Source organism: Syngnathus acus, chromosome 3 (genome assembly GCF_901709675.1).
Source record: "Syngnathus acus chromosome 3, fSynAcu1.2, whole genome shotgun sequence".
Lineage (NCBI taxonomy): Eukaryota > Metazoa > Chordata > Actinopteri > Syngnathiformes > Syngnathidae > Syngnathus > Syngnathus acus.
In genome coordinates this window covers 15509713-15523211 of record NC_051089.1, presented here as the reverse complement: position 1 = coordinate 15523211, position 13499 = coordinate 15509713, and the positions used below count along the sequence as shown (strand labels likewise).

The 13499-nt window shown below is 40.4% G+C and overlaps 1 protein-coding gene across 2 annotated transcripts in view; it reads left to right on the top strand.

The window, feature by feature from the left end:
- The window catches only part of mettl15 (methyltransferase like 15), a 40852-nt gene that overhangs the window by 10042 nt on the left and 17311 nt on the right, over positions 1 to 13499 (top strand). For both annotated transcript variants that reach the window (XM_037247506.1, XM_037247507.1), the window contains exon 3: positions 11528 to 11664. In XM_037247506.1, the coding sequence (XP_037103401.1) occupies positions 11528 to 11664 (137 nt within the window). The remainder of the gene's footprint in view (positions 1 to 11527; positions 11665 to 13499) is intronic.

The window sequence follows — 13499 nt, the reverse complement described above, 5'->3', positions numbered from 1 at the left end:
ACAAGGTCGCATCGCTTCCCAGCATTACGGCAACTGTAGTCAGGGGGCGTCACCGAATAGCTGTTGTACCCGCGAGGCTATTTCCTGTCAAAATAGGCTGCTCTGTTAATGTTTCGAGTAAATCTACGGATCGATATGGAAGGGAAACATAGGGTAAGTAGTACCAATGCGTTAGATCGAACTTTAGTCAGTTCCGATCATTTTATAGGAGATCGTTTGAGAAACGCGATTGTTTACACTTTGCTGAGGCTCATGGGAGATTGCGAGGTGAGGCTCGTGAGACTTTGCGGATGGCTAATGCTATTGCGATAGCTGCTATACGTACCAGGCTATTTCATGTCAAAATAGGCTGCTCTGTTAATGTTTCGAGTAAATCTACGGATCGATATGGAAGGGAAACATAGGTAAGTAGTACAAATGCGTTGGATCGAACTTTAGTCAGTTCCGATCATTTTATAGGAGATCGTTTGAGAAACGCGATTGTTTACACTTTGCTGAGGCTCATGGGAGATTGCGAGGTGAGGCTCGTGAGACTTTGCGGATGGCTAATGCTATTGCGATAGCTGCTATACGTACCAGGCTATTTCATGTCAAAATAGGCTGCTCTGTTAATGTTTCGAGTAAATCTACGGATCGATATGGAAGGGAAACATAGGTAAGTAGTACAAATGCGTTGGATCGAACTTTAGTCAGTTCCGATCATTTTATAGGAGATCGTTTGAGAAACGCGATTGTTTACACTTTGCTGAGGCTCATGGGAGATTGCGAGGTGAGGCTCGTGAGACTTTGCGGATGGCTAATGCTATTGCGATAGCTGCTATACGTACCAGGCTATTTCATGTCAAAATAGGCTGCTCTGTTAATGTTTCGAGTAAATCTACGGATCGATATGGAAGGGAAACATAGGTAAGTAGTACCAATGCGTTAGATCGAACTTTAGTCAGTTCCGATCATTTTATAGGAGATCGTTTGAGAAACGCGATTGTTTACACTTTGCTGAGGCTCATGGGAGATTGCGAGGTGAGGCTCGTGAGACTTTGCGGATGGCTAATGCTATTGCGATAGCTGCTATACGTACCAGGCTATTTCATGTCAAAATAGGCTGCTCTGTTAATGTTTCGAGTAAATCTACGGATCGATATGGAAGGGAAACATAGGTAAGTAGTACCAATGCGTTGGATCGAACTTTAGTCAGTTCCGATCATTTTATAGGAGATCGTTTGAGAAACGCGATTGTTTACACTTTGCTGAGGCTCATGGGAGATTGCGAGGTGAGGCTCGTGAGACTTTGCGGATGGCTAATGCTATTGCGATAGCTGCTATACGTACCAGGCTATTTCATGTCAAAATAGGCTGCTCTGTTAATGTTTCGAGTAAATCTACGGATCGATATGGAAGGGAAACATAGGTAAGTAGTACCAATGCGTTGGATCGAACTTTAGTCAGTTCCGATCATTTTATAGGAGATCGTTTGAGAAACGCGATTGTTTACACTTCGCTGAGGCTCGTGAGACTTTGCGGATGGCTAATGCTATTGCGATAGCTGCTATACGTACCAGGCTATTTCATGTCAAAATAGGCTGCTCTGTTAATGTTTCGAGTAAATCTACGGATCGATATGGAAGGGAAACATAGGTAAGTAGTACCAATGCGTTAGATCGAACTTTAGTCAGTTCTGATCATTTTATAGGAGATCGTTTGAGAAACGCGATTGTTTATAGAGGGCTCGTTGGTTATTGGCTAGTGGATGCATACCGCAACCCTAGTCAACCTCAGTTTGATGCAGTATAGCTTCTATTTTATGCGCCTTATAAGCCGGTGCGCCTTATATATGGACAAAGTTTTAAAATGGGCCGTTCATTGAAGGTGCGCCTTATAACCCGGTGCGCCTTTTAGGGCGGAAAATACGGTAGTACCAATGCGTTAGATCGAACTTTAGTCAGTTCCGATCATTTTATAGGAGATCGTTTGAGAAACGCGATTGTTTACACTTTGCTGAGGCTCATGGGAGATTGCGAGCTGAGGCTCGTGAGACTTTGCGGATGGCTAATCCTATTGCGATAGCTGCTATACGTACCAGGCTATTTCATGTCAAAATAGGCTGCTCTGTTAATGTTTCGAGTAAATCTACGGATCGATATGGAAGGGAAACATAGGTAAGTAGTACCAATGCGTTAGATCGAACTTTAGTCAGTTCTGATCATTTTATAGGAGATCGTTTGAGAAACGCGATTGTTTACAGAGGGCTCGTTGGTTATTGGCTAGTGGATGCATACCGCAACCCTAGTCAACCTCAGTTTGATGCAGTATAGCTTCTATTTTATGCGCCTTATAATCCGGTGCGCCTTATATATGGACAAAGTTTTAAAATGGGCCGTTCATTGAAGGTGCGCCTTATAACCCGGTGCGCCTTTTAGGGCGGAAAATACGGTACATTAAAGATCACTCATTAGGCAGCATTATGCAAAGCCTTGAAGAAATATGAGGCATTGACCGATCTGTGAGACCAACACAATCTGTATTACCAGCTTCACTCTGAAAGTGCTGTTCGTCTCAGCTAAAGTGCTCCCACTTGTTGCTTTCTCTGTTTCCTGACTAATTTGGTTGGGCAGAGCATGTCTGCTTGACTTTACATGACACCCCTCACCTCAACCAGTAATGGTAGTTTTCTTGTTTCCTTGTCATTGTGTTCATTCTTTCTCCTGCCATACTTTTAAACTTATTGTTAAAGCAGTGTCTGCACTCAAAGCTTTCTGTTATTAAGTTTGTCATATTGCCGGCACGGTGATTGATTCATGAGCACGTCCTCCTCACAGTGCGGACGTGCAGGGTTCGATTCCAGCTCCGGCCTTCCCGTGTGTAGTTTGCATGTTCTCCCCGCGCCTGGGTACTCCGGTTTCCTCCAAAATTCCAAAAACATGCATGGTAGGCCGATTGAACACTCCAGATTGTCCGTAGGTGTGATTGTGAGTGTGAATGGTTGTTTGTCTACATGTGCCCTGCGATTGGCTAGCGACCAGTTCAGTGTCCCCCGCCTCCTGCCCAAAGTCAGCTGGGATAGGCTGTAGCACACCTGCGACCCTCGTGGCGGTTTTGGCCATGTGTCCATGGCTTGCTTGTTTTCCTCACTATACTACTAATACCGTATTTTCCGGACTATAAGGCGCACCTAAAAACCTAATATTTTCTCAAAAGCCGACAGAGCGCCTTATAGTCCTGTGCGCCTTATATATGGACCAAATTCCTAAATTTAAACTGGCCCGAAGCATTGTGTCATGAAATCAATCATAAGTGGCCCGCTGAAGACTATGAATCATGAATCAAAAAGACAATGGACCATTATTTTATGTTTATAAAGTAATTTGTTGCGTCTGAAGTTGAAATAAAAAAGATAAAATAGAGAATGATTGGATTTGGATTAGAAATCTGACATGATGCATTAATGGTGCGCCTTATAGTCCGGTGCCCCTTATATAAGGACAAAGTTTTAAAATAGGCCATTCATTGAAGGTGCGCCTTATAGTCCGGAAAATACGGTACAGCAAAAACAGGTAGTCTGCCACTGCAAACCATTACTGTATAGTTAGTTGGAATAGGAGACGCCAAATGCTGGCAGTAACATGCTAGCAAGATCCTGCCGAGTAATTACCAGTCTAACAAAATGGGCTTTACACTTCTGCCCCTAAAATGAGCCAATACCACTGGAGTAAGAACTGTCTAAGATGTCTGACCAAAGCATGTCTGACATGTTAATAAGACCATTGAAAATGGTTTTAAATGGTCAAAAAGAATACTGAATATGACACTATTTAACTGATAATGCTCCTTGCAAATAAAACTGAATATTATTATCTTAAAGGCAGAATAATTTTTACTGGATCTCACTGTATTGTGCAAGTGCATAATGTTGTGACTGGTCCATGTAGGACTGTGAAGTCGACCTGCGCATTTGCTGGTTTCAGAACACTATCAAATGCAAGGAGTCTGTGAACTTTAACACTGAAGACTCACTGACCACTCAGCTTTGTGATGAAAGCAATTGTCACTTCTCAAATGCAGGCACGGTGTTACCACACATCTAATGATCTGAATGCTCAAGGCAGCAATGGCTATGGCAGTTTTACTTTTAATTAGTTTATCCATCCATCCAACGTTGATACGGCTTTAACAGCATTTTAAAAGAGCTAACCCCAAGATGTCAAAATTTTGTTTTATTCTGCATATCCTCACTAGCTGATGTTTACATAATCTGCAAAGTATTTATTGTTAAATATTTTTTTCCATCTGCTCACTTTCTGAATTTGAAAAAAAAAAACATACACACACTGAAGACCATTAAACACTCATTACACTTTTCAAGTAGGGGACTGCAAAATACAATTTGGCAGGTCTCAAATGGCCCCTGGCATGCGGGTTTGTAACAGATGAGTTAAACATTTGTGAAAAGAAAAGAAGAATAAATGAAGCAAAGGTGTAAGAGAGGAAGTCGAAGTATGAGGGGAAGAAAAAGGATGGATGATGAGGGAAAGAAAGGAAAGCTTGGGGTGGGTCAGTGAAATAATGAGATCACAACTTTTTTTTCTTTTTGCCAGGCTATATCACCAAAAATGCTATGTTTACATAACTTCAAGGAGCTTGTGTTCCTCAAGGGGAACATGTCCTTGTTGGGGTACTCCAGCTATAAGGGGCAGTTTGGGGAGAAGAACCAGGGGGTGGAGCAGTCATGACATTCCGAGTGAATTCGTCATTTCCCCGGTGATACATATTTCCTGGAATAAAAAGCCCTAACTAGTAATTGTATAATAAGACTTGCATAGCGCTACACCAGATCAGAATCAGCTTTATTGACCAAGTTTGTGCATGCCAAACAGGGAATTTGACTCCGGTTGATCTCAGCCTCTGTACAACATTTAAGTGACGACTGATATGTTGCTCAAAACGTTTTAAAAGCCTGATATTCATTTATTTGAAATCATGTTTGTTTGCTTTTAATTGGCCAGCATTTGTAGTGCATAAGTTTGTAGGCTAAGGTTCTGGGAAGGCATTTAAAAAAACTGAAAACCTGTTCCATCTATTCAAAACAAGGTTAGTGTATTTTGGTGCTTAGTTTTTACTCATTTATGTAAAGAGTTACATCTTCTTATTGTAGTAAAAATAATCCAAATGTAGAATTTATAATAGTCCAACCATAGTTGCTACTTTAAATGTAGTGATGTCACACGGCCAACCATAAACAGCAAACGCCTGTGATTTTCCAAAGTGAATCATGAGGAAAGCTTATGATCATAATGAAAATATGGATTTAATTTTTTTTTGAAGAATAATTCGGGTCTTTAAAAAATGCATTTTAATAGGTGTCAGATACTATACGCTGATTTTCTTTATTCATGGGCCAGACCAGTCCCTATGCCATTCAAATAGCTGTACTATAGAGCAGTGGTCCCCAACCTTTTTTGCGCCACGGACCGGTTACATGTCAGAAATATTTTCGCGGACCGGCATTTATATAAATAAATAATACATTTATATAAATAAATAAATAAATAATACATTTATAATAAATATATAAATACGATGAAATAAAATGATACGACTGACATAAAAACAAGTACAAATGACAAAAATAAAACTCACCATTACGTTGAATTAGTGGGAGCACTGAGTTTGTTTCTCAGAAACGAGCCGGTCCCATCTAGACGTAATCGGAGACAATGACACCCGAAGTGATTAAGGTTTGTCTTTTATTGCAGGATGCTTGGTCTCCATGTGTTGAAGCAGTTTTGAATGCTTCACTGCCTGGTTAGTTAGCCTGTCGCCACATATTAGCTTTGCGGGCTCGACTGGGGAAACATGTCACGTGACCGGGACGAGTGTCTTGACCTGAATTAATTGATCGTCGATAATTTTTTTTTTTTTCTGTGCGGCTTGGCGGCCCGGTACCAAGTGACCCACGGACCGGTACCGGTCCGCGGCCCGGTGGTTGGGGACCACTGCTATAGAGTACTATACAGTAGATTGCTACCCTAATGAATGGCAATATTTTCTCATTCATTACTATTTCTGTGACCATTTATGTTAAGATGAGATGAAATAATGCATTGAGTATCTGTTAATCCATGAATGCCTTTTCACAGTTTACAGGACCATCTCTTTCATACTGTAAACATAAAAAAATGTACTCAAACTGTTCATGCTAGTAACGCCTAGGGCAAGTTCAGTAAAAATCTGATCCTATGGGAGCACGAAGAAGCACCCCCTGTGAAGCCCTTCTCCCTGAAGCCACCTCCGCCACCCCCATCTCATCCTTTAGTTCCTTTCATTTAAGATTGCTTTTGTCAACCCGGGCTACAAACTACTGGACGCATCTTCCTAAATGCCTCTAGATGTGTTTTCCCTATTACTATGTCTTCCACCACGAAACCTTCATTTAACTCGACTCCTCTTTGCTCTCCCTAATGGACTTGGCCCTGTTCTTCCTTTGTCTTCCTGTAGGGGCATGAAATTCACCTTCAGGAGAGAAAGCCATCTTTCATGATGCTTCTTTACATTTTGTGAATATAGTTAGATGATTCCACCCCCTCTTTTCACTTCTATCTTCTCTTGAGCTTTATATAGTTTGCATTGTTTCGCTGGCACACTCTATTGACAGGCGTGTCACACTTAAAAGAAATCTTTCATAGCTCGCCCCAAAAAGCGCATAATCATCTTGAATAGATGCTCTGCATCATATTTGACCTTATTTCTTGTTTGCTGTAAAACAAAGTTATCCTTCCGGTATTTCTGTTGCAGTTTATGGCCTTTTGTTCTATCTATCCGATACATTTGTATTCATAAATTGGCAAGTTCACAAATGGCTAGTTGTAGTATTTTTTTTTCCAGGATTCACAGTTTGTAAAACATTTGGACATTTCTATGATCATTTGTTTGTTAGAATGATTCTTAGGAATTGCGACTGTCTCAGTGGGAAATAAGTCTAAAAATGTCTTTCCCATATTTTTAGTGAGTACTGTTTAGTACCTATAGGTTACGAGTACAAAAACATGCATCAGCTGGTCAATAAGATAAGAAAATGACATAACAATGCAAATGGATAGTTTATACTGGCAAGCTTTACTGTGTTCTGTCTAGAGTTTATGGAGGCAGTTAAAGAAAATGTTTTTCTTCGCATGCATGCATGGACATGTTTTCTCATAACCCACTCAAATACCGATTCTAGTCAAAGTCTCCCAAAAGACTGCAAACAGCACTTGAATAGCTGAGGAATTTAAGTATTTGTTGCAACTTTATTGCATTCCGCTGACAAAAGAAAGATTACCCTAAACATACAAGTTGCCGTTTGGGCTGCCTTCTAGAAAAGAGTTGTGTCAATGTGTCTGTGCTCCTGGATCTTTCACTCACTCCTTTGCTCATTTTTGATACACGAGCAGAATGTTTAGTTTTCACAGGTAGTCATCTGAGACATTACTGATCACTATACACATAAGTCTAACAGACGAAGTGTAGGAAGCTGTCATGTCTTCATCAGTTTGTCTATTCAATGACCATCTGTTTTGGAGATCCCTTTCACCTGCCTCCTACCTGTAAGACTAATGCAAACAAAGGCTTTTTCCCAAATGTTTATAAACAAAAAAAGTGATCAGTGTGTCTATGCAGCGGTAGTCAAACAAATGAAACTTGCCTGTATGCAGTAGTTGCCTGTTTTAGAAAAGGTTTAAAATAGTTTGTGACATTACAATAATGGAATAAAGCCACACAAAATTATGTTTGATTTTACGTAAATACATGTAACTGGTTATGTACGTATATAATTTTAGAAAGGCAGCTTCAAGCGAGATTTGTCTCCAGAATAAAGTTGATCATTTATCGGTCCAAAGTATTTCAGTAAATCTACCCAAATAATGTTATTAAAAAAAAACACAATTCCCGCCATGATTCCTCTTGTGCCAGTTCATGTCCAGTTGTCTTGCCATGAACTCTGTATACCAGAAGAAGAAATGCAAACCGGTTAGCTTCGCTCTTGCCATGGCAACGAACGCGACAAGAAAAGCGATCCTGCACCGGTGTTTCTGTCTCCCTAATGGTCTGTCCGTTAGTGTAACAAGATCTGTAAAAAACTCCTCTCAATGACATTTTAGATCCCTCACTGTAACTGACCTGGGCTTGGGAGTCACAGGTAGGATTTAGGTGAGTACTCTGGGTTCTCTCAGGTTCCCGTTCCCTTTAATGAATTCAACCATAAGATGGGCTGTAATCAGGCCTCTTTTTCCACCTAGACCAAATAGATTTCCATAAACCATACTATTTATAAATACAAAGTGAGAATCTATTATGCGGAACAATGTCTTTAATGATGCTGTGAGAGGACTGCTGAAGTGTCCTGCAATATAAATACTACCACCTTGCAGCCTCACTGCATCACTCACATCACTCCAACTCTCCTGTTCCCTCTGCTGGCAAAGGCAGATATCACACAACATTTATCAAGAAGAAAATGTTCATTACAGTCATTAGCTTGATTAATGTGAGAGGAAAAAACTACAAATTGTCACGGAATTCAAGTACCTGGGTGTTCTAATTTTCCAATCTTAAATGTAAATTCCTTGTGAACAACAATAAAAACAAACAATAAAAAGTAATATTCATTTTGTCCAATTTCCACTTTATCAGAAATCCCCCAAGCAGCCATAATCAATATGCATTCAATTACGTACTGCCTGACAAGCTGGTACCAGGCTAACATCATTACAACATCTGTACAAACAAACACTGAAAGTTCTGGACAAAAAAAATCCCATCACTATCATCACTGCAATATACCGTATTTTCCGGACTATAAGTCGCAGTTCTTTTCATAGTTTGGGTGCGACTTATGTGTGAAATCATTTCACATGTTATTTTCACACTAAACGGCATGAGGGCGCTCTAGGCCTGTGGAATAATTGGAACTGCAACTGACGATGAGCCTGACGTAAGCCACGTAGAAGAGGAATCGCTGCATCTTCTACCTCCTTAGTTAGCAGAGTTGTTTAAAAGTGACAGAGAAGATGAAGATTTTATTGGATTTAGTGATTTGGAGTGACACGGATAGTTTGGTATACTTGTTAGCATGTTATTTATGCTATAGCTATCTGAATAACTCTTAATATGTTAAGTCAGGCACGTTCTCAGTTCGTTGTTTTTGTGTCATGTTACGTTAGCATACCGTACAAATATTCAGCCTGTTGTTGCCTCTATTCTATTTTTATTACTATTTTCTTCTTTATTATGCATTTTATGGCTGGTGCGACTTGTACCCTGGAGCGACTTATAGTCCGGAAAATACGGTACTGTTAAGGTACAGCTTACTAATAAGCCTTACAAACATTAAATATGTGTGTCGTTGTGTTGTTGCATTTGTTTGGGTTTAGACAGTATCAAATCTGGTCAAGCTTGTTTGGTGCAACATTGAAAATGTGAATACACATTTAGCGGCAATACAAATAACAAACAGTGAGTTTTTGTTGTTTTTCCACTTAAAGCAGTAAAATAAACAAAGTTCCATTTGTTCTTTTGGGCATATCTCATGGAAGAAGTGTAAAAATATTGTGACAAGTACTGTACACTTCAGTCATGAACTAGTTTGTCTCATGGGCGCTTTACGGAATGTCATCAAGTTTTTATAAAAGCATATCTTCTTTGCTTTTCCTTCTCCCTTTTTTGTATTGAATAGCACAACAGGCAAGTTCATTATGCGTGTGAGTCATCCCACTAGCCCACACCCCCTCCCCTGTCTGCTGCTGTGCGCTGAAAAGGAGAGGGAACCGCCATTGATCATTTCTTTCCTCACACATTCACGCACACAGCCCACCTTCCACGTCACCATCGATTGACATGTTTAATGTTTTTGTGAGCATTTCCTTGTCATTTAAAAGTCAATTAATCAGACAACTGTTTATTTTTATTTGTATAACTTAATATTTCTGTAGTAGATGAAATCAGAGTTAGGATGGCTGATTTTTTTTCAAAATGTTTTTTTCTTTAGGTATCTGACAGTTGAGTTCAGTCATGATATGTCACCTTGAAGCATTTCTTTAAGAGTAAATCGAGAAATGTTCATTCGTCGAATTGAATCTCGTTTTTAAATGAACTTGATATGGAGATGAAAGGAAAATCGCTGTTCCATTTTTTTCTTGTTCATCTTGTGTTGGGTGTTGTGGGAAGCATCTAAGCAGGGAAGTTTAGATTTCCTTTTTCCCTGCCTTTTTTCCAGGGGGGACCCTGAAGCAATCCCAGGCCTGCCGGAGAGACATAGTCTCTCCAGCATGTCCTGGGTTGTTCATTGGGCCTTCTCCTTACCAGTGACACATCCAGGAGGCACCCTTACCAGAAACCCAAATCACTTCATCTGGCTTCTCTTAATGTGGAGGAACAGCAGCTTGGTTCTGAGCCCCCCTCCCCCCATTTACAACCAAGCTTCTGACCTATCTCTAACAGAGAATGAACCTCATTATATCTGTGACCAGAGGTGTGGGTAGGATTGTAGCTTGACCATTAAAGTAATAGCATTGCCTTGCCTAAGCTTCCACCTTGACAGGCTGGTGCAGAGTCTGCATTACTGCAACGACTAACCAAATTGATCACAAAATACACCTAAATGTCGATTTTACGCGGACTTTGGGTTACAGAATTTGGTCACCGCGTTAAAACAATCGCAAAAGAAACCCAAAATTGCTTTGTATAAGAAGTCTTGTTTTTTCTTTTTAGAAATACTACGTCATATTTCACTCACTGGATGTCATTGTCCATTATAACATATTGATTGGTAATCCTTAAGCTTAATAAAGATATTGATCTGCGAAGCATGTCATATTCCATATGGTGCATTTAATAAAGAATTAAAAAACTAATAGCTTCAAACAATATTTCTAACTGCGTGCCATGGGTAACTTAGTGTCATGCTGGTCACAGTTACAACAAGTGACGTTGAGGGCTCTAATGACTGGAGGTGGGCATTGTCCTCCATTCCAGAGTTTTCAGCCTCTCCCAGTTGGTCTGAGTCAGCCAAACGCCGTTCAGAATTAACTTACCGGTGCCACGTCACACGCAAGTACCTCACACCTGACATGCAGCCAAAAAAAAGCAAAAGCAAAACAGCATTATGTACTTTATGGTCCCACAAACTGCCATGACATTTGTCCTGCATTGATTTTATATCACTGATCACCACATTGTGCTCGAGTGTGTCCATTGTTTTTAGTGTTAATTTTCTTTATTTCTTTAGTTCCCAACGCCGATTGGCCCTCACTGATCACTAACTGTTTTTAACGTTTATTAAAGAAAGTCAATTGTCATTCTACTTGTTGAGGACAAATCTTTACAACTATAGCAAACTGAATTTACATACAATTATGAAACATTTTATTGTCTCTCCAATTGATGTCTTGTATATCCCAAATGAACCAAGATATCCACCATAAATCAGAGCTTACTAGAAATATAAATCCTGCAATGTATGGTGTATCTTATATTTTCACGTTCTCTCATGTAGGTGGTCCTCGACATGACGTTTGGTGGTGGTGGTCATACCAAGGCAATACTTGAAGCAGTTTCTGACGTTACAGTCCTGGCCTTAGACCGGGATCCCATGGCAATTCACCTCGCCCAAGAGTTAGCCAAGGAAAACCCGTAAGTGATTTATCATGAATGTTCAACCAATCTTAAACGCAAGCCGAAGCCTGTGTCACTAACTGTTTAGACAAATGTGTGTATAGGGTTGTGGTTCATGTTTCACCCTTCTTAACAGACTTTACAGCTTCATCTTTTTGAGCATTGTTTGGTTTGTGGTCAGCTCTATAAACATATTGTACCGCATTTTCCGCACCATAAGGCGCTTCGGGCTAGAAGGCGCAGAGTCAATCCTTGGGGCTATTCTTGGTACTTAATCCACACATAGGTCACACCGCATTATAGGGCGCATGCATTACCTCCGGTAAACAGCAAAAAACATCACGGGAGCAAGACAGTGAGTTCAGTTATACTTTATCATTTACATCGCTCCTGTTTAAAATTTACATTATTCAGCTCACTCAAATCACACTGGGGAGGATTGTCAACATTCCTAAGATAACCACGTTTAAAAAATTTCACATTTTCGCAAAACTTGCGCAACATTTTGCAAAACTTCCTTTTTCCCTGTAGCATTCCCCAAGTATTTATTCAGCTTCTTCGCCTTCACATACAATTTCTCCAGAATTTGCAAATCCTAGTTGTTAATCAATATTCATACACAAATCCATTAAAGTCCTCATCTTCTGTGTACGAAATAAACAGTTGGACAAGATCGCCATTAAACATGCCAGATTCCCTCTCGCCATTGTCTTGTCGTCGTCACGTTGCTCTTCGGCAATGATCCCGACTCTCTTTGTCGATGCCACTTTAGATGGTCCTAATGCTGTTTTCTTTGTATTTATTTATGAATGGCGGCGGAGGTACGCACTCTACGTATTCCGCACAGTCCTCTGATTGGTTTACTGCCCCGATCTACATAAAACGGAATGTCCTCTGATTGGTTCAACAGGTCTACATATTACGCCTACATACATACGTCCCTGTTTGGCGGCAGCCACACAACATTTACAAATTTTTGAATTCGGTCCACACAAAAGGCGCATCTTAATAAAAGGCGGACCTTCGTTATTTGAGAAAATTAAAGGCTTATAAGGGTGCCACCTTATGGTGCGGAAAATACGATAGGTGTGATATATTATTGCACTTTTTACAGTGTGTCTCATGACTTGCCTGAGCCCAATCAAATGCTCCTCACTGGTTACTGAGTTACTTTGTCCAATCAAGTCCATTTCCCTTCTTAGCTTACAGATTTTCCCTCCCCACGCAGACCTGGTGGGCCGAGCAAGTCATTTGTCAGAGTATGGGCCCACGACTCTGCACAATGTGAGGGAGATTTTACCTCCCTTGGTGGATCTATAAGATCTGAGAGGGCATGTGTTTTAGAGTAAAAAGAAAAAAAAAGAAGAAACTGTAAGTGAGAGTACAGGGAGACACAATGCCATGGTGACAGAAAGTATGCGTGTTCATGAGCAAGCTGAGGGAGGATGAAAATGAGATGTTCCCAAGACCATGGTGTGGGAAGGAATCCTTTTACGTAGATTCTGGGGAAACCTCTCTCAGGGGAATCGGCAAGAAAAATGCGCCTCTGAGCAGGGAATGACAATTAGAAGAGAGTTTATAAACACTATTCTGTCAGCAGCAATATACCCCCGCTGTAAAATCTTGTACGCCTACTCGTGATGCAAGTTGAGAAAAGCTAGAGAAATCTCGCAATTAACCAATATTATTGGAAGCCTGAATAAAAGGCCCTCGCAGCCTACGCAGTGCATCGTCCACCAGGGCTGAAGGATTTTCTTTCTCCTACTTTATGTGCCCTCATGTCTTGAGGAAAGTATAACCTCAATGCAAATCACAAAACACAACTGTGACTAAACCTTTTAAAGCTAATAAAA